The sequence below is a fragment of the Prunus avium genome, chromosome 8, assembly GCF_965620075.1.
Source record: "Prunus avium chromosome 8, drPruAviu1.hap1.1, whole genome shotgun sequence".
Classification (NCBI taxonomy): domain Eukaryota; kingdom Viridiplantae; phylum Streptophyta; class Magnoliopsida; order Rosales; family Rosaceae; genus Prunus; species Prunus avium.
Window position 1 is genome coordinate 3,419,553 of NC_142291.1, and position 19,749 is coordinate 3,439,301.

Here is a 19,749-nt window from a genome sequence, read left to right on the forward strand (position 1 = left end):
GACGTACACATGTGCAACTGCTGAAAGGTGATGCACTCAGGTCGTGCCATGTGTCTATTGCGTTTATTTTGACTTTTTTAGTGCAAAATTCTTGAAAAAATGGTAATAAATAATAGGAAAATCGGAAAAATGCCCCGAAAATTGCTCCGGCCTCTTTGTGATGTTATAAAACTTGGAGAAGCTATAAATCATCCATTTCATAATGAAAAAAAAAATAAACACATTTTGATAACTCACTTTCCTCTCAACCCTAGCTATATATCCTTACTAACTTCAACTTCAATAACCTACATCAACAAACATCTCCTGTGAATGTTCGGAATCGTTTTTTAAAATGCCTAACCATGATCCAGGGAATTCAGTAAAGAAGACGAAGTTTCAATGAGTTTGTAGCAATTTTCGGAACATGTTTTCAATTTTTGTGTATTTAGTTATGAATTTTGTACGAAAAAAGTAATAAAATAATAATCTAGGGTAAAAAGCAAGGATGTGGCCATGTTGACTGACGTACACATGTGCAACTGCTAAAAGGTGATGCACTGAGGTCGCGCCATGTGTCCTATTGCTTTTATTTTGACTTTTTTTATTGCAAAATTCTTGAAAAAATGGTAATAAATAGTAGGAAAATCCAAAAAAACCCCGAAAATTGCTCCAGCCTCTTTGTGACGTTATAAAACTTGGGGAAGCTATAAATCATCCATTTCATAAAGAAAAAAAATACATTTTGATAACTCACTTTCCTCTCAACCCTAGCTATATATCCTTATTAACTTCAACTTCAATAACCTACATCAACAAACATCTCCCGTGAATATTCAGAATCATTTTTTAAAATGCCTAACCGTGATCCAAGGAATTCAGTAAGAAAGATGAAGTCTCAATGAGTTTGTAGCAATTTTAGGAACATTTTTCCAATTTTTGTGTATTTAGTTAATTATGAATTTTGTAAGAAAAAAGTAATAAAATAATAATTTAGGGTAAAAAGCAAGGATGTGGCGATGTTGACTGATGTACATGTGTGCAACTGCTGAAAGGTGATGTACTCAGGTCGCGCCATGTGTCCTATTGCGTTTATTTTGACTTTTTTTAGTGCAAAATTCTTGAAAAAATGGTAATAAATAGTATGAAAATCCAAAAAATGCCCCGAAAATTACGCCGGCCTCCTTGTGACGTTATAAAACTTGGGAAAGCTATAAATCATCCATTTCATAATGAAAAAAAAATCCAAATGCCTTTTGATAATTCATTTTCCTCTCAACTCTAGCTATATATCCTTGTTAACTTCAACTTCAATAACCTACATCAACAAGCATCTCCCGTGAATGTTCGGAATTTTTTGATAACTCACTTTCCTTTCAATCGAAAAAATATATTTTGCAATAACCAACATTACAAGTATATTTCCTTAATGTTCATTATTTAATTTTTAATAATACAAGTATTAGTTTCCTTTCATATATAAGGCTGTAAAAATATCTGTTTTGTTATAATAATTAGACAATGGTTTGAAGTCATCATGAGTGCGTTATCTTTGAACACGTCAAAGGTGTTCAATAAGTTGTCAATATGACACCGCATGGGGAATCAGTAAAGTATCTCTATCATGTCCAATCACATAAAATAATGGCATACTTTTTCTGAAAAACCTCACACATCAGTCAGAAGCATTTTTAAAATATTACTGAATATTTCTCCTCGTCTATATGAGTGACTATATCTTCACTCTAATTTTTTTTCTCAGTATATGTTCACTTTGAGGGATTCCACAAACATATAATATAAAGAAAGATAGCAAAAGTAGCAGATGAACAAGTACAAACAACAACATATAACTAGTACAAAATAATCCCATAAACTTGTCACAAAATTTCATGTATCCTTTAGATAGCAATGTTTACAAAATCGTGCACCAAAATCGTGGACTATTGGAGTTTTTGTATTGCCAATGTATAGCCTCCTATTGCCCTAGTATTGGCACTATTTAGCCTCCAATTGCCTTCATTTTGCCATTGCATTGCCTTTATATTGCCACTGTATTGCCCCCAATTGCCTTGTATTGTCCCCGTATTACCATAAAAGGCAATAAATGGCTATACAAAGATAATGAACAATCAATACATAGTTAATAAGCTCGCAATAACAAGCAATAGACAGACAATATACACACAATATACACCGAATGTATATAATGTCTATTCTCAAAAAAGGATGTGACAACCTTTCATGCGCATTGTCAAAATTAAGAGTTGATAGGTCCAACTGTCATAAAAAAAGCCAAATTGATGAAGGTTCCCAATGACAAAAATCTTCCATAAGCCAAAAATCTAGGTCCAACTGCCATAAAAAAGAATTGTCAAATATCTCAAGAGGGAGATTATTGAAAAGAAAGAAAAATCCTAAAACACCTAACATTAGAAAAATACAAAGGCAAAAGAAAGCAAGAAAGAAAGGCTCCAAAAAATTAACACCACCAATCGAGAAACATAAAAAACTTCAGAGAAAATCAAAATCAATCAAGAAAAAAAACACAAAAGCTGATACAAAACGAAACAACACAAAATAATAAGATTTCTTCATATTGAATCATATTTCAAAATTCTCACCAATATTGACGGCAAATGGGCTTCGTATAGTAAAAACATAAATCACTTGATAGGTCTGTGCATGCTATCAAATTCATCGAATAACGGGTCACTAAGATTGATCGGAGTTGATTCTTCATTGTTTGACGGGGATGTCCTGCATAAACACCAAGCACAATATTACAATAAAATAAACCACTTGGAATTTTAACTATTATTTATAAATATTTGTACAATCTTACGGTGTGTTCGCCATTCTTGGACATTGTCTTATATCATGACTAGTTTGTCCACATTGTTGACAATATCAGATCCCTCGCTCCATTCTCTTTTCCTCTGCGCCCTTGACTCGTTTCGAGCTTCCTTTGTGATTTACTCTCTTAGGGTCCTTCAAATATCGTGTTTGGGAGCTGGACCCTCCAACTTCGCTAGGACCAACCCCATCATTCAATAACTTCAACGTCCCCCGCATATCATTTAGAATATTCGACAATAGCTCACAACCTTCTTCGGACATTAAAGCATGCTCAATTACATCTGAAGCAAGTCTAGACATTCTACTTCGCTTTATTAAGAGAGAACTGTTCTCACAATCTTTAATTTCATTGACATTCTACTTCGCTTTATTAAGAGAGAACTGTTCTCACAAGTCTAGATTTTGCAGTTTTCTTCCATCTATTCAAAATGTATTTATTGGGCAGATATTCAATTTGCTCCCTTTTTAACAATGCTAGTGCATGGCAACAAAGAATTCCAATAAATTCAAATCCTTTACAGCTACACGACCATTGATCGAAATATTTATCATATACAACTTCTGTCACTCTTGTTTTCCCCCTTTTCCTTTCACTCACTTTATAGATAGCTTTGGAAGTGTCATTCATTTTCAGTTCCATAAAACACGGTAAACTTTGCATTAGCTCATGTTTAAACTTTTGGAACATTGCCTTTGTGTATATTTCAGCCATTTGTTTATCCATTGTCATCAATATAGCACATTGAGGCTTTTCAAATGCATCAATGTGATCAGCAAGTGGAGCTAATTATGACTGTGGAAGGATGTGTACACCGGTGGTGGCAAACCGAATTGTGGTGCGCAAGAGTGATACGTTGTGCGATTGGACGAATGCAACGTCTTTATCATAAAATATTGATGAAGTGTCTTGGAAGATTGAATGATATTAATCAAGTTTTTAATATTAAATTTACTACAAATTTACCTAAGAATGATGCTAGTATGATTGACAATTGGATGCTTAACATTTACAGTGATTCTAAAGCGGAAAAGTATAATGGTAACCAAATAAAAGATCGATTTAGATTTGTAAAAAATATGAAAGCAGGTTGTAGAAATTAATGGTGTGGATATGGAGATCCAACGTTTGTATTTTCAAGTTTTCGATGAGGTCCTATTTTGTCATGAGTGTATTATATTTGATTTTTTCAAACAATACTATGGACCTGTCATATAATTTTTCTTTTGTTACTGTGTTGTTTTTTATGTTTGATTATATTTTTCTTATGTAGGAATCAACGTCAAGGGAAGAAATTGGTCTTTTTGTTCAAGGTGGGAAGAGTCTTGCGCAAACACTTTATCAAAGAGTATGATAGGAAATGTACTTTATTTGACAACTAGTATATATGACCTATGCTCACTTTGTATAATGAGTATCGAGGGGTTGGTAGTATGGGTCCTCTCCAAACAGTAGATGAGGGAGAAGAAAAGGGTTTGGATAAACTTGATGGTGATGATGCTTATCTCAAATGTTGAGGGAGATGTTGCTTCCAAGGACTGAGGAACAACAAATGGAGATATCTAATGAAGTTAATAAATACTTCGCCGATCCATTTGAAAACTCAAGGAACAAAAACTTCAATCATTTGGATTGGTGGAAGGGGAATCAATCAAGATATCCAATCCTTTCCAAAGTTGACAAGGACATATTTGCAATCCCTTCCTCAACGGTTGCTAGTGAGAATGCCTTTAGCCTAGGCAAAAGGATTGTGGATCCTTTTAGAAACTCATTGACTCCAAAAATAGTAGAGGCGTTAGTGTGTACTCATGATTGGCTTAAGGCGGAAGAATTTAGCTTGTACAAGGAACCAACAGATCAAAAAGTTGCTTTTTATAAGGAATTTAAAGAAATTGAAGCAAGTAAGATCTTTCAATTATCTATCTTTATTGGAATTTGATGTTTTTATTGTTTTAATGCGTCTGATATGCGTCTATATATATATATATATATATAAGGGGCGGATTCGTGGCACTATGTTTTTGACATAGGTTTTGACACAATTTTTCAACCTTTAGATTAGAATGCATTGAATGGCTGAGATTAAGTGTTATTAATCTTAATTCTTTAATTAATTACATAATAAAATATATTTTCTCTCTCTTCATTCATGTTTTAATTTCTTTAATTAAATCTCATTAATTGCCACGCCTTCTAAAATTAACAACCTTTCTCAAACCTTTTCTTCTTCTTCTTCATGCATGTTACATTATGAGGTTCTATAGTCTGAATTTTCATGTTGTTTTTCCATTTTTTCTTATGTAATATGTGACCAAATTCAAATTCTTAGGTCTTATAAACCCTACGGCTCATCCTATGTTAAGGAGATTTTCATTATAAATTTGACGGAAAAAAGAAGAAGAAGAAGTTGTAGATTACGAATCTTTAACCACACAGTGTTTTGGCAAGTCTTGTGCTGTAGGTATAGTCAAAGAAAAGGAACCCATAAATACTATTTAAATACCCAACGATTTCAGAGACGCATGTTTAAGAGTCTTGGACAAGTTGTATGCTTGGAGAAAAGGAGCCTAGAAACACTAGTCTACTTCTAACGGCGCCATTGGCACCAACAAGGTTAAACTTGAAGATGGGATGTTAGCGAACTTAATACTTTCTCCAAAATGGTTTCAATTTTTTTAATAGATAGGGGAAGAAAGAAATAGTGAACAACAACAACAAGGTTTTTTTTGGGTTTGATGAGAGAGAGGTAGTAGAGAACGTGTTGGGAAGAAGAAGAGGAAAGAGAGAGAAAAAATGATTTATTGAGAGAAATTTATCTTTCCGAGAAAATAGAGAGAAGAAAGAGAAAATTACTTTAATTTTTATTTTTATTTTTTATGTCAAAAAGCCATGTCAGGTATAATCTCATCCATTGAAAGTGGAGTAATCTAATGACTCAAAAATTATGTCAAAAGCATAATACCATTGATCCGCCCCCATATATATTTTAATGTCGTAGCCGTTAAGGATCAAGTTTCTAATTCAACAAGCATAGTGCTTCTTCTAACTCCAACAAATTTGTCATGCTCAAGTTCTATGCATTTTGGAATGCAACTAATTAGAACTTCTACTTTCTTTTGAATTTTAACTAACTAATTCAAACTTCTTTTTTTGGGTTGTAATTAATTATGCCGTATTTTGAATTTAGATGTTTAGTTGTAGGTTTCAATTTTTTATGTTTTAAGCATGTTTCAATTGTGGATTTTAGCATGTTTATAAACTGTCCAGGATGTGGGATTTTAGCATGTTTACAAAACTGTCTCAGTTTAGCATTATATATACAAATAGTCCAGGATGTGTAAAATTAGAAGCACAAACTGTCCAAAATAGACAGAAACAGTGTCTAAAACACTGCCCAACAAAACTAGGCCTAAAAACTGTCGTGAAATCCCAAATTGCAGCCCATAAATTTGAACTGGGTTAAGACAATTGGGCAAAAAAAAAAGCCCAATCCGTTTGTTTCAGTAGGCCCACTTTCAAACTGGCCCGACCGCCACAATGCGATATACAATCGGCGGCGGTTCCACTTTTGCACATACGGACTACCCTCGGTCGGTCATCGGTTGGGTACATTTCATATCAAATGGTACCAACACTAATTTGTTGGCTATTTCAAAAGCAAATTTTTTAAATTTAATGGTGAAAGGGACTTGGGGTTATCAAATTTGAGTCATATGAACCCACCGAATCTTCCCATACATTGAACCTGGTAAATCCTTGGCTAAAACTATTAAAATAAGTGAGGTTAAAATAAAATATAAAACTTACCAATTATTATTATTATTTTTTAAAACTTGCCAAATAAATAAACAACTTTTCAGTCTCTTTTGACATAAATGGGAAAAAGTAAAAAGGATATTTTTTGGTGTCTGTATTATATAGGCTGTGGCGTTACACAAGACCAAGCTCTTTTTATTTATTTATGTAGCGTCTGAGCCGGAGCTAGATTTTTTTTTTTTTTTTTTGGGTTAGATGAGACAGAGCCAGATAGGAGGTGTATTTTCGTGATCTTTCGCCCTGGAATCTCGGCTTGATTACTGGAAGGTTCTCAGATTTGTGGGCATTTCCTGCAGATAAGTTGCTTTGTTTCTATGCTGTTGATCTTTGAGGAATGATTTTATTTTCTGGGAACTTGTTGTCTTAAAATTTCTGCTGAACTGGGTAGGTTTCTTAGTTGGTTGTGAATGTTTCGATTGAGCTTGTAAAAAATTGTGCTTGGTATTGAAATTTAGCAAATGGGTTTCTGTTTGGTTTTGGTGTCTGGGGGAATTGGACATGCATATACTTGGTCTAAGAAAAGGTGAAAAATGTTCTAGGAGGGGGAAATAGATAATGGGCAGGATTGATTTTGATCTATGAGTGCATGAGGTATTTGCAAATGGCTTCTACAGACTATGGATATGCATGTAAAGTATGGGTTTAGGCTAAAGAATAGTTCTTGATCTGATTGTTGTTTATAGTAAGGAATGGAAGGGCATTTATCACAGGGAGGTATGGTTCCTGGTGGGGCTTCCTATGGTGGCCTTGATTTAGAAGGATCAATGAGGGTTCAACATCAAACCCAACACCCACACACCATACACCAACACCATCCTCATCCTCGTCAAGGGTCCTTGGCCCATCCATCGATTCACGAGGGTTTTCCTCTCAAAATGGGAACCATGCATAATTGTGACCAAACCATCTCCATGATGGATTACAATAAGGGAGAGAGGTCCAAAAACTCAGCAAGCGATGAGGATGAGCCGAGTTATATGGAGGAGGGTACTGATGGCCATGCTGAAGGAAATAGAGGGAAGAAGGGATCACCATGGCAGCGTGTGAAGTGGACAGATCAAATGGTGAAGCTTCTGATCACTGCTGTATCTTATATAGGTGAGGATACAAGTTCTGATTGTGGTAGTGGGGGAAGGAGGAAATATTCTACTCTACAGAAAAAGGGAAAGTGGAAATCTGTTTCCAAGGTCATGGCAGAAAGAGGTTTTCATGTTTCTCCGCAGCAGTGTGAGGATAAATTCAATGACCTGAACAAAAGGTATAAGAAACTTAACGATATGCTTGGGAGGGGCACGTCTTGCCAGGTTGTTGAGAACCAGGCACTTTTGGATGTGATAGATTACCTAACAGAGAAAGAAAAAGATGATGTTAGGAAAATATTAAGCTCAAAGCACCTATTTTATGAGGAGATGTGTTCTTACCATAATGGGAATCGTTTGCATCTGCCTCATGATCCAGCATTGCAGAAATCCTTACAGCGGGCTCTTAGAAGAGATGAGCATGACAATGATGATCCGAGAAGGCACCACCATGATGATCTTGACGAAGATGATCAGGATATGGAAACTGATGAGCATGAAGACTTTGAGGAAAATAATGCTTCACATGGAGATAACAGGGGAATATATGTTTTAGAAGACTCTGTAAAGAGGTTGAGACAAGGCCAGGGCCGTGAAGAATTTAACTATGGTAGTTCATTGAATCCCCAGGACTGTAACAAGAGTTCTTATTGTCATCCACCTATTCCCCAAGCTGATATGAATCAAGTCTTACCTGATGGCACAAAAGCTGCCTGGCTACAGAAGCAATGGATTGAATCTCGATCGCTTCAGTTAGAAGAACAGAAGCTGCAAATTCAAGTTGAGATGTTAGAATTGGAGAAACAGCGTTTCAAGTGGCAAAGATTTAGTAAGAAAAGGGACCGTGAATTGGAAAAGCTGAGGATGGAAAATGAGAGGATGAAGCTTGAGAATGAGCGCATGGCATTGGAATTGAAACGGAAGGAAATGGGGGCTGGATTTAGTTAAGTGGCTGTTCTGATCAGTATTTATTGCAATAGTGGGACTTGCAGCCAACATTGCTTCTTTTTTAAATTGGTAAGCTGCAGTCGGTTCAAGTATCACATATTGGTTGTGGGACCTTTCTGGAAACCGTGACCTACCTGGATGTACTCTGTAAAGCTTATGATTTTGGCAGTATGAATGACTAGTTTTCTTTATTTTACGTCTGGTAAAATGACATTTTCCTATTGTTGAAACTTTTTGTGGAAAATTGTATGAACAAGGTCTAAATAGCGTAATGTATGCTGGTGCTTTGTGTAATTTAATCAGCTTTTTATTTCTTGTATCATTGCTTGGTTTCCTCAAATTGAACATTGGCATTCATTTTGTTGTCTTTTATTTTCAATAATCCATATTTTACTGGCAGCTCTATAATATTTTGATTCAATGTCTTTGCTAATGTTTTTCTTTTGAAAGAGCAATTTGTACTAGTGAGTTACATGTCTGTATCCCAAGTAATATAATATTTTTTTCAATAAGTAACAAGAGTGGGTTGGTAATTAGGAGGCCGCAGGAGCAGGTTCTGCAGTCCATCCTGTAAACCCTACAAAAATGTACACGTGTCATGTTCAGTGCTTGAAACAACTGCTATCATGAGCCTTGTTTCCTCACTCATGTTCATGTTACTGTATACCTAGAGATACTCTGGTCCTTTGTCTGATTTAAGGTCAAAGATTATGATTTCCTGGCTTAAATCTGTTGTATTTTTCATGTCACCTTAAGTTCTAGTTTGTTATACTTATGCTAGTGCAGAACCATGTTGGTTATTCTGAATCTCTGATGGGAAACCTTCAAGGTGTTTGACATTATAAGTTGGATAGGTCTATTATATTTTCTAGCTGGAGTCTATGCGATATGTTTATTTGGTTTGCCCACTCCCTGTCCATACTATTTTATCATCTTGCAGGACTGGATTCTTGTATTTTTTTTCTTCTAGTTGATTTAGTCAGCAATTGTCACCATCTCAATTTTTTGCGCCATTTAATTTAAATTTTTTGTAACTTTGACAAGCATTTTGATTTAAGGTATGTACCAGCCAGTTGTCTTTACCATCATAGAGAATACCATGCAAATCTTGAAAGCCAAGAGCTATATATGGTTTCTCTTTGTAGGAATTAAATGTACTAGAATGCTTCAGATATGTGGTGCGAGTTTCTGCGCCCTCTGGGCTCTGGGCTCTGGCCTCTCACAAATCATCTGATTTTTCTTCTGTAGAAATTGCAACTTTCTCATAACCAATAAGTGATCCATGCAATCTGGGGACTTGCATGTCAATCCCCTTTAGATGCTGATTCCTCTCTGGCTTTAGACCTCTCTGTCTCTGTCTGTCAGTCGGTCTATATGTTTCCATTTTTTTTCTTTCTAAAATACTTTATGTTCTCAAATGATCTTGTTGTAATGTTGTCTAAACGGCATTCAATATTTCATCCTCAAGTTTTATGAGTTTATCTTTAAGACAGATATGACTTATTACTGATTCAATAATAACCACAAGTAATTTGCATCTATAAACTACTATATTGCAATACTAGAATTGGACAGTATATAAAGGTTTTGCTAGTCAGTAATGTTCTCGTTAGGCTCCTTCAGCAAATTACTACTAGAGGTTAAAGTAGTTCTTCTCAATAACATGCTGTTACTTCCAATCTTACTTGATCTTTCTGTATTGATCATTTTGTTAAAACACGGAGATACTCAAGTAAAAAGTTTCTGCTGAGCAAGAACTAAATTTGTGCTAATTTCAAAGCAGGCTGTAGCTCTGGTTATCCCATTATTCTTCCCATGAAGATCTTTGGTTGTTGTCCTGTCAAATAACCACTGCTCATTTCAGGTGCGCTCCTCCCTCTGACTTTGTGGCTGTTTTGCCTGGGCAGTGGTCAGTGAATGATTGGATTGGTTGAGAAAGAGATTCCTTGCAGCAATGAAGGGGTGGTTGTTGGGGCCATAAGAGACTTAGTTAAATTATCAATTGATAGACTGCAAACTGCAATGTTCTTTTTAGCTCAAAATGCTTTAAACTGCAAAGGAAGAAAAAGAGAACCTGAGATCCCTTGTTGAATGTGAATTTGAACGTGCCGTTAGTTCACGAAATAACTAAGGGACCTCTAATGGAGTTGAATTGATGATAGATTATTATTTCTTGCAGCCATAGAAGTTTCAGGTCTTGTTTTGTAATTTCTGAAGGGCCTGAGTCAGCATATAGCTTTCATCATCTAAGGATGTATTTCTGTATGGCTTGTTTTGGTGACAAGCCCATGTCACTAAAAATGTTGGAGTTATCAGATGCTCTGTGTGAAGATTCGCCTCTGTGTATCTTTCCTTTGTGATGTCAGGCTACAGGTATATTTGGTTGAAGTTGCTTTCTGTAATCTGCCATTGCAAGTGCCTTTGTAACCATTATTAGAAAAGTCAAATCCCTTGTTTTGTATATTATCTCTCACAATAATTTTACCCTATTACCAAGTGAGAGGTTGTGCAATACCTAATATGTAACAAACAGTAATAAGGTATCACGCCACCTTCAATTAAAGGACTGTGGTCTGACAGTAGGAAGATAATTTTGATACCTGGATGATATGGGTAGGCTAGGGTCGAAGACTATTATGCTTGGGGATTAGAGATATCAGGTTACAATAAATTTATGATGGCTATAATACTGTAAATTTATTTTTAATAGAAGAAAGAGAAACTAATTTTTTCAAGAAGGATTATACTGTTATTAACTGATTGGATTTCATGTATTACTTGATTGGTGGCTTTAGGTAATCTTGACAATATTGGATTACTACATTCTTGAAATTAAGAGGCCTGTGTCGGTTTCATGTTGGTGCTTACTGCATCGGCTGCGATTGGATTTGGCAGTTTTGGGTTTGGCAGTTTTGGGTCTGGAATAATTTTCTACCTGGCTATGTCCTGCCTAAACAAGATGAATTTTCAGCTGTAGCAGGGTTGTGGTGTCTCTTTTTTCAAATTGGTAGTATTGGGGTTGACATGAAATCTACTTGACAAATTCTCCCCAGAACTGATGGATTGCCAGCTTTACTGGGGACTGGTATTCTCATTTTACAATACGCATAGTCTTTTTTATGTCCCTGCATGCTCTCTCTCTCTCTCTCTCTCTCTCTCTCTCTCTCTCTCTCTCTCTCTCTCTCTCTCTCATGTGCACATCTGTGTACAAGGGCAGAAAATTCACGCCATAACTAGGGACCTTTCATAACCTCTTCTTAGAGCCTAAGTGCTAATGTTTTTTGTATTCTTTTTTAGTGAGGGATTTTTTGCATTTGTATAAATTGCAACTTATTTTTATATATATCAGAATGTTAATTGGGAATTCTTGCATGAGCAGATAACTATGGCATTCATCACTATCTTGAGGAGATATAACAGTCACAGACTAATTATATTGCTGGGGCCATGAGAGCTGCGGCCACTCTAAACTTAGTAGTGACAGAGCTCACAAATTCTAATTTCTAATTTGAACATATGGTCTTTAATGTTCTGGATCTATAACATTAGGCGATCAGTTGCCTTCCATGCATTGCATGAACTTTACCAAATCCTTCTTTGCATTTAAAGGAAACTTTTTCAAATGATGCAAAAAGAAGACTGTCAAAGATGATTGGACGCTATCTATCCCTGCTACATGTGTCTGGTTAGTGTTTCTCCAACACGCAAAGTTGGGTTCTGTATCACTTTGATATCCATGCAAACTGGTCTTGTTGATGCAAGATGGTAACAAATGGTATAAAGATCTGTGCCCCGTTACTAGGAAACTTTTAATTGGGAAGATGTTGAGAAGGTATCAAAGCATAGAGATTTACTGTCCATAGATCTTCTATGACATCTATAATTTCTTATAATGATTTCCATGTGGAGTTAATGCATTTTTTTTTTGGTAACAATTTAATGCATTTTTAACTGTAACATACTTTGAATGACTCAGGCAATAAGTTCACTTGCCTGAATTTTTCATATGATTGGAATTTCTTTTATGCTTTATTCATAATTTCCTTTGAATTGTTCTGTATGTTAGATTTAGATCTTAACAGGTTGATATCGAAGAATTTATCACCTTCATAAGCTTTGTGTATACATATAAAATCATTTCTGATTAGAGTTATCTTTTCATATTCTTGTTCTGATCATGCTTAGTATGCAGAAGCAACGGACTTTAGTTTCTTGTGCAATAGATTTCTTTTTAATAAGAGTTTCTTATACAGTAGATGTGGATAATGGGAAATGTTATGAATGAAAGTTTGACAATTTATAGGACTACAAAAGTTATTAAGAGTTGATTGTCTTACTTTCTATTGTTGTTTAAGTAATCATCTCTGAAAAACCATTCTCTTAAAGTGAGTGTTGTGACAGCAACATAAACTTTAAACTGAGAGATCATTTTTAACTCTTTGCACGCCTTCTGGTACCTTGAAATTTTTAACCCAGATTGAGTTAGGGCATGTGGTTCTGCTTTGAATCTATTTGATGACTGTTGGTGGAAAACACAAGTCAATAATTTGTGTGTGGTGTTTTTTTTCTTCTTCTTTGAATGTCGAACACCCAAGTTTGCATCTTTGCTTAGCGTTGAATTCATTATTGCTCAGCTCAGCCAAACAAGTTTGGTTCGCAATTTTATTTAACTTTGGTGAGTTAGTATACTGGTTGGGGCATGTTGGGCATGAAATCTCATCAAGTATTTCAAACTAAATTCACACCCCAGATCGCAGATTGAACCGTGGGGTTTATTTATTTATTTTTTTTTGCATCAATGATGAGCTGGGCCAGCGAGAGAGACAACGATGGAAGCAGAGGGAAGAGAGAATCGGGAGAGAGTTTTTTTGTTTTAGTATGACGTGGACAAAAAGTACAGGTGTTGTCTTTTAATGGGGTTGGGATGCCAGCTCAGTAAACCGCAAGTGACAGACAAGTTTTTCTCCTCTGACAGTCTGTTGATGTGCTAATTTTTCTTAAAACATGTATCAGACAGCCATTGGAGGTGTCTAAAGGCTGAAAAGATTGGTCTGGAATTTAACGAAAATCTGGATGAATGGATGTGAGAAGGGTTGTATATATATATATGTGTGTGTGTTGTGTGTGTGTGTGTGTATATATTTCTCTTTTCAGATGGTCCATGTTGATATTAGTATATAATGTAAAAATAATTTTCAGTTGACCACAAGTTTAGAATGGAAAATGTGCTCAGTTGGGGAAAGAAGCACTGTGTGCTAGACTCAAACTATGCTGATACTGAGATAAGTTACAGTTAATGGCCAGGTAGTGTCCCGTTTCTTTAATTTGTAGCTCTTAAGTTTTACCTGATTACTGCAAAATGTCCTTTTGAGAAGCGTTTGTGTTTGCAGGATGTATCTTGGAAGTTGGAGGATTAGTACTCTAAGAAAACTATGAATTATAACTGTTGTTTACAATACTTCTGTTTCAGTTATATATCTTTGCCTTCAAATATTTTGTCAACTTGTTTGGCCTTCATTTAGAGACTCAGATTAGTGCTAAATATTTTTCACACCAGCGTAGGCTCATCTAGTTTGATATTTACATTGATCCACCAAACCTATACGTTTATCCTGCTCCTTAGCTCTCTCACTTAATAGGTCTCACTTCTTGTGTAGGGAGTGCTAGAATCAATGACCCTATCATATTTTAACAATTCAAAATCTCAAGACAGACAGTCATTGGGTTCATAGGGCCATAATTTTGCATTGTTGACTTCATTTAAAAGAAAACCAAAACAGAAAATTTCTGTAATGGATGTACATGTACAAATATTTGTTAATAGCTGAAATTAATTATTGAAGAGTAATATTTATACTTATTTCATGAAGCTATGGGGAATAGTGCAAGAAAGAACATCTAACCTTAGTAGATTTATAGATGTTGGTCAAATCGAGTATTGGTGTTCAGTTTCTATTCAGGTCGAGTTAATGTAGATAGTCTTGGTTTTGGGATTTATTGTTTGTCTGACTTAGAGGACAAATGTGAATTGTGAAAACAATTTGCATTAGGTTTCTAGGAGGGCTGCTGTATACTGTATAGGTTGCTTCCAAGGTGGAAGTTGGCTATAGAATATGAATGAAACTATAATAGCTAATAGGCCAATATGGTAACTGCAGTGTTATCTGGTTGTGGACATTTTGCAGTAATCAGGTAAAACTTCCAAGATCATCCATCAGTTGCCCTTCACTTTCCTCCTTCGGTGGAAAGTTTCTTTTGTCATGCTAAGGCCAGATTGTAGCTTGTTGTCTTCTATTAGACCGAAAGAAAAAAAAAGCTTGTTGTCAACGTTGCCAAATTTTCCTCCCACCTTTGCACTGCCGCAAGACATTGAAAGCAAGGAAGTGAATGGATTCCTAGACAGCCTCCATAACATTGATGTCAAGAATCCCTTTGATGTTGGTTAGTCAATGATGTTCAAGCCCCTCACTTTACTCGCCGGAGTCGAGTTCTTGTCACTAGGGGAGAATGATGCAGAATAATATATTAGGGATATTTTAATTTAGTTTCCTATTTGATTTGTTATTTTTCTGTTCTTATTACTTTCCTGTTTCTAGTAGGAGTAGGATTACTTTCCTATTTGTAGTACTTTTTAGAAAGATTAGGTCATTATAAATGTTAAATACATGCTATGTAATTCAGTAGAGGTAGAGGCAGAATTGGTTGATAATGGAAAATTATCTCTTGCTTCAATGTTCTTCTAAACCCTAATCTCTCATTCTCTTATGTATTTCTGTTTCTAATCCTCTGTCTTCTTCTTCTATTCTTCTTATTCTGTCTGGTTATTTCTCGTACTTCCCCTCTATTTCTATTATCTTGAACCATAGTTCTTCTTTTATTCTAAAATGCCTCTCTATCTTCTAAACCCGAAGCTCCCTTGTTTACAAGTATACCTATTGCCTACCCATCAAGTCATCAACCTACCTGGAATCTTAGGCGTGTTTTTGAGATATTGTTGGGTTGTCGGGTTTGCACAATTTTTTTAGTCAATGGAAAAGTTCAAATTGGCAGCAGAATCTCAGAAAAAAGAGGACCGTTCTTATAAGAACAGCTAAAGAAGTGATAAAACACCAGAGTGCTCTGGCAGTCCTTGAAGTCGAAAGATATCAGCCAGATGGGATCCAGACGAAGCATGCAGGCTTGCCATTGATGAAGCACCTGTATTTTATCCAACTATTGAGGAGTTTGAAGATACACTAGGTTACATAGCAACGACACGCCCAGCAGCCGAATCCTATGGTATATGTCAGATTGTCCCTCCACCTTCCTGGAGTCCTCCCTGTCCTTTTAAGGAGAAACAGATGTGGGAACGTGCAAAATTTTCTACGCATATTCGGCAAGTTGACTTACTTCAAAACAGAGAGTCCATGAGAAAGAAAAGTAGAGGTCGGAAGCGAAAATGAAGGAGGCACTCAAGAATGAGAACCAAAAGATGTTCAAACGTTGCTTCTGAGACAGATGAGATGTTCGGGTTCTGTTCAGGATCAGACTTTACATTTGATGAGTTTCAGAGATATGCCTACACTTTCAAGGAGAGTTACTTTGGAAGAAACGATGCTAAGGAGGGTTCAAATTCTGGTGAAACTAAAAAGAAAACATGGAAACCTTCTGTGGAGGATATTGAAGGTGAATACTGGCGAATAGTTGAGCAACCAACAGATGAGGTTGAGGTTTATTATGGAACTGACTTGGAAACAGGAGTATTTGGAAGTGAGTTTCCTAAGCATTGTCTGTGGTAACTGGAAATGATTCGGATCGGTATGCAATGTCAGGTTGGAATCTAAATAACTTCCCACGTCTGCCCGGTTCTGTACTAAGTTGTAAAATCAAGTGATATCTCAGTAGGTCTAGTCCCATGATGTGCTTTTCTTCATTTTGTTGGCATGTTGAGGACCACCACCTCTATTCCCTAAATTGTCTGCACTGGGGTGATCCAAAAGTATGGTATGGAGTGTCTGGAAGCCATGCTCCCGCTTTGGAATGTGCAATGAGAAAGCATTTGCCCAATTTGTTCGAGGAACAACCTCATTTACTCAATGAACTGGTCACTCAGCTATCTCCTTCAGTTTTGAAGTCTGAAGGTGTTCCTGTGCATAGAGCTGTCCAACATTCGGGGGAGTTTGTTCTTACCTCTCCGAGGGCATACCATTCTGGATTTAATTGTGGCTTCAACTGTGCTGAGGCAGTCAACGTGGCCCCTGTTGATTGGTTAGAACATGGGCAAAATGCAGTTGAGCTCTACAGTAAGCAGTGTTGCAAGACATCAACTTCACATGACAAATTGTTACTGGGATCAGCTCGGGAAGCTGTACAGGCCCTTTGGGAACTATCAGTTCTTGGAAAAAAGACTACAAGAAATATGAGCTGGCAAAGTGTTTGTGGCAAAGATGGTATGCTCAGAAGAGCAGTTAAGACATGAGTGCGAATGGAGGAGGAAAGACTAGATCGTCTTCTAATTTGTTTGAAGCCGCAAAAAATGGAAAGAGACTTTGATTTGAACAATGGGAGAGAATGCTTTTCTTGCTTCTATGACTTACACTTGTCAGCGGCTCGCTGCAAGTGCTCTCCTGACCGATTTTCTTGTCTCAAACATGCAAAGCTTTTTTGTTCATGTGACATCAATCATAGATATGTCCTTCATCGTCACACTATCAATGAACTAAATATGCTAGTTGAAGCGAAGGGAGATCAGAAGCCATAAAAGTATGGGCATCCGAGGACACTACTGATACGCATACAACTAGACTGGATCATGAAAGTGGCATGTTTCATAAAAGAATCAAGTCTTGTGATCCAAGGGAAACTTGATCTTGTTGCCTGTTTCAGAAGAGAAGATGAACGTAAATGCATCTTGCATTTCGTCTAGTCAGGTTTCTTCTGCACTAGTCCAGTCAGGTCACATCAATCCTGTCTTCCATGATGTTTGTCCGATGATTTTCATGCTCTGAGTCCGAGTTATTTGGGTAACAAATTATCAATTTAGCATGAAATTTATTTGTCACTCTGTTATTATTGTCAAGAGATGTTAAAGCCAAGTCCATACACTTCCACTGACATAAATCTTCGTTATTTTTCTTCATCATGAATAATACTTACCTTTATTAGATCATTGTTGTGATATATAGATGCAAGATGGATTGCTCTGAATATGTTGTGCTCTGGTTGTGATCAAGGTCTGGAATTTACTTTAATTTGTGTGAATGTTCTGTTCTTAGATTAAAAAATGTCTGAACTGAACACTGATGTGTGTTAATCTTCACAACTACTTGTGTTGACAGTGTTGGTGCAGCAACTCTTCAACCTTATCAATCAGCTGTTGCTATAATAACAGGTAGCCAATCAATTGAAAATTATGTTGTGAGATATCAGCTTGTAAAATTAGTTCTTGTTTCTTCCCTATTATTTATTGACAGACATTGTCGTTAAGAATGAGAAAATTAGGTGAAGGGTAAATGTAAATATTGCACTTGCAAAACCATCTCCATATGTTGACATTTCCTTAATTGTCATTCTTTTCCAGATGTACATCTGGGACTGTTTATCATTTTGTTTCTCAGAAGTTGAAGGTTTTTTTCTTAAAGGTATGCAATTTAAATAGACTGTAAATTACCCAGTGGACATGCATTAAAGCTAGAGCCTTTGGCAACTGAAACTCTGTCTCTGTGGTGAAGTGTACTAGTCAAAGCTGAAACAAAGCTTGTGTACAGGCCCCCTATGTTGGCAAATTGATGGAAAAGGCCCCCTTATATTGGCAAATTTGTGGTAGAGGAGAATTCAATTTTCACCCCTCCCATTTTTTCCTGCTTCATTAAGTTGGTCGTTTCTTAAGTGACTCTATTGTATTCATTGATTTTCATGGTTCTTAAAGGTAGAGCAGAAGAGGATGGCAGGAGAGGGGTCCACAGTCAATTGGAGTATGCCTCCTCCCATATTTGTATTCTCTTTTACTTCAAAAAGGGTGGATTTAAATTTATGGATGATGCATTTTCATGAGAAATACATACAATTCTCTATCTGGTTCATAGCTTTGTATGGATATGGAAAATAACCAGGTAATACGGCCAACACATTTCTAATGAATATTGTCAATGGTTTAATGTCATGCAGATCCTTGTTTTTTTATTTGGTGGCCTGAAATTCTTATTCTTTGATGGTGCGGACGTGGATGTCATTGTAAGAGGGAGGAAAACAAGGATGGGTAGTAGAAAATACATGGTGTACGCACGGTAATAACGTTCGGATGTCCATATAGGAGAAAATCTGTTTGATTCCCAAATGATTTATTATTCTGAATTATCATTCCACTCCGCTATATATGTGTTGAATTTAAGACCTCTTTTTATGTTGTTGCTGTTGGGGTATTAAGAGTAAGATGGGGATGGGAAAAAGGACCTTTCCCTAAAAGATGTGGCTAAAAGTTCGGTGCTATTTTATTGCATTAAGACATTGGAAGTGAAAATAAAACTCATGGATGTTGTAAGCTTGATACTATTTGGAAATGTTCTTAGTTCAACAATTTGCAATTCATCACAGAAATTGTTCTGCTTCAGATTAGCTGTGCATATTATGTAGTGGGATTATTATGGGTTTGCTGTTTCATGGGCTCTGTTTGGAAGATAGATAATTTACAAAATTGCTTATATAACCAACATTACTCTTGAAAAGCGTTATTGGCAAAGGCTTATCCTGTTATCTATTTGGGTCTTAACATAACGTCAAAGAAGTGGACATGAGTAACAATGGGAAAAAAAGCAAAGAAGTGGACGTGAGAACGTGGTTTTTTCCCAAGTACTCTCCCTTTCTTGCCCACTGTTAAGTTGTTGCTTGTGGGCACATGGGGGCCTCCACTCTTTCTTGCTCAATATGGGCTTTTTTAGTGCTTTGCTTTGCCCACATGGGGGCCATCCTCAATCAACCTCTTAATGTTATGATGGTAATAAAATCGATTTCTCTATAACCATTTGCTCCATTAACGCGGTTTAGTCCAATAGAAAATAGCCTTGATTTGCTAACCAATGCCCTCAAGTTTGA

The 19,749-nt window shown here is 36.3% G+C and overlaps 1 protein-coding gene and 1 pseudogene across 2 annotated transcripts; both read left to right on the forward strand.

The window, feature by feature from the left end:
• Positions 1 to 6,786: 6,786 nt before the first annotated feature.
• LOC110763859 (sequence-specific DNA binding transcription factor) lies at positions 6,787 to 11,140 on the forward strand. Its single transcript, XM_021966742.2, has 2 exons — positions 6,787 to 8,748; positions 10,544 to 11,140. Exon 1 carries the CDS (start codon positions 7,342 to 7,344, stop codon positions 8,677 to 8,679), a length of 1,338 nt encoding a protein of 445 aa, XP_021822434.1. The 5' UTR covers positions 6,787 to 7,341; the 3' UTR covers positions 8,680 to 8,748; positions 10,544 to 11,140.
• On the forward strand, positions 10,945 to 19,202 carry LOC148291141 (lysine-specific demethylase JMJ18-like; annotated as a pseudogene). Its single transcript, XR_015826404.1, has 2 exons — positions 10,945 to 11,052; positions 11,475 to 19,202. The product of XR_015826404.1 is annotated as a lysine-specific demethylase JMJ18-like (transcript).
• The last annotated feature ends 547 nt before the right edge of the window (positions 19,203 to 19,749 follow it).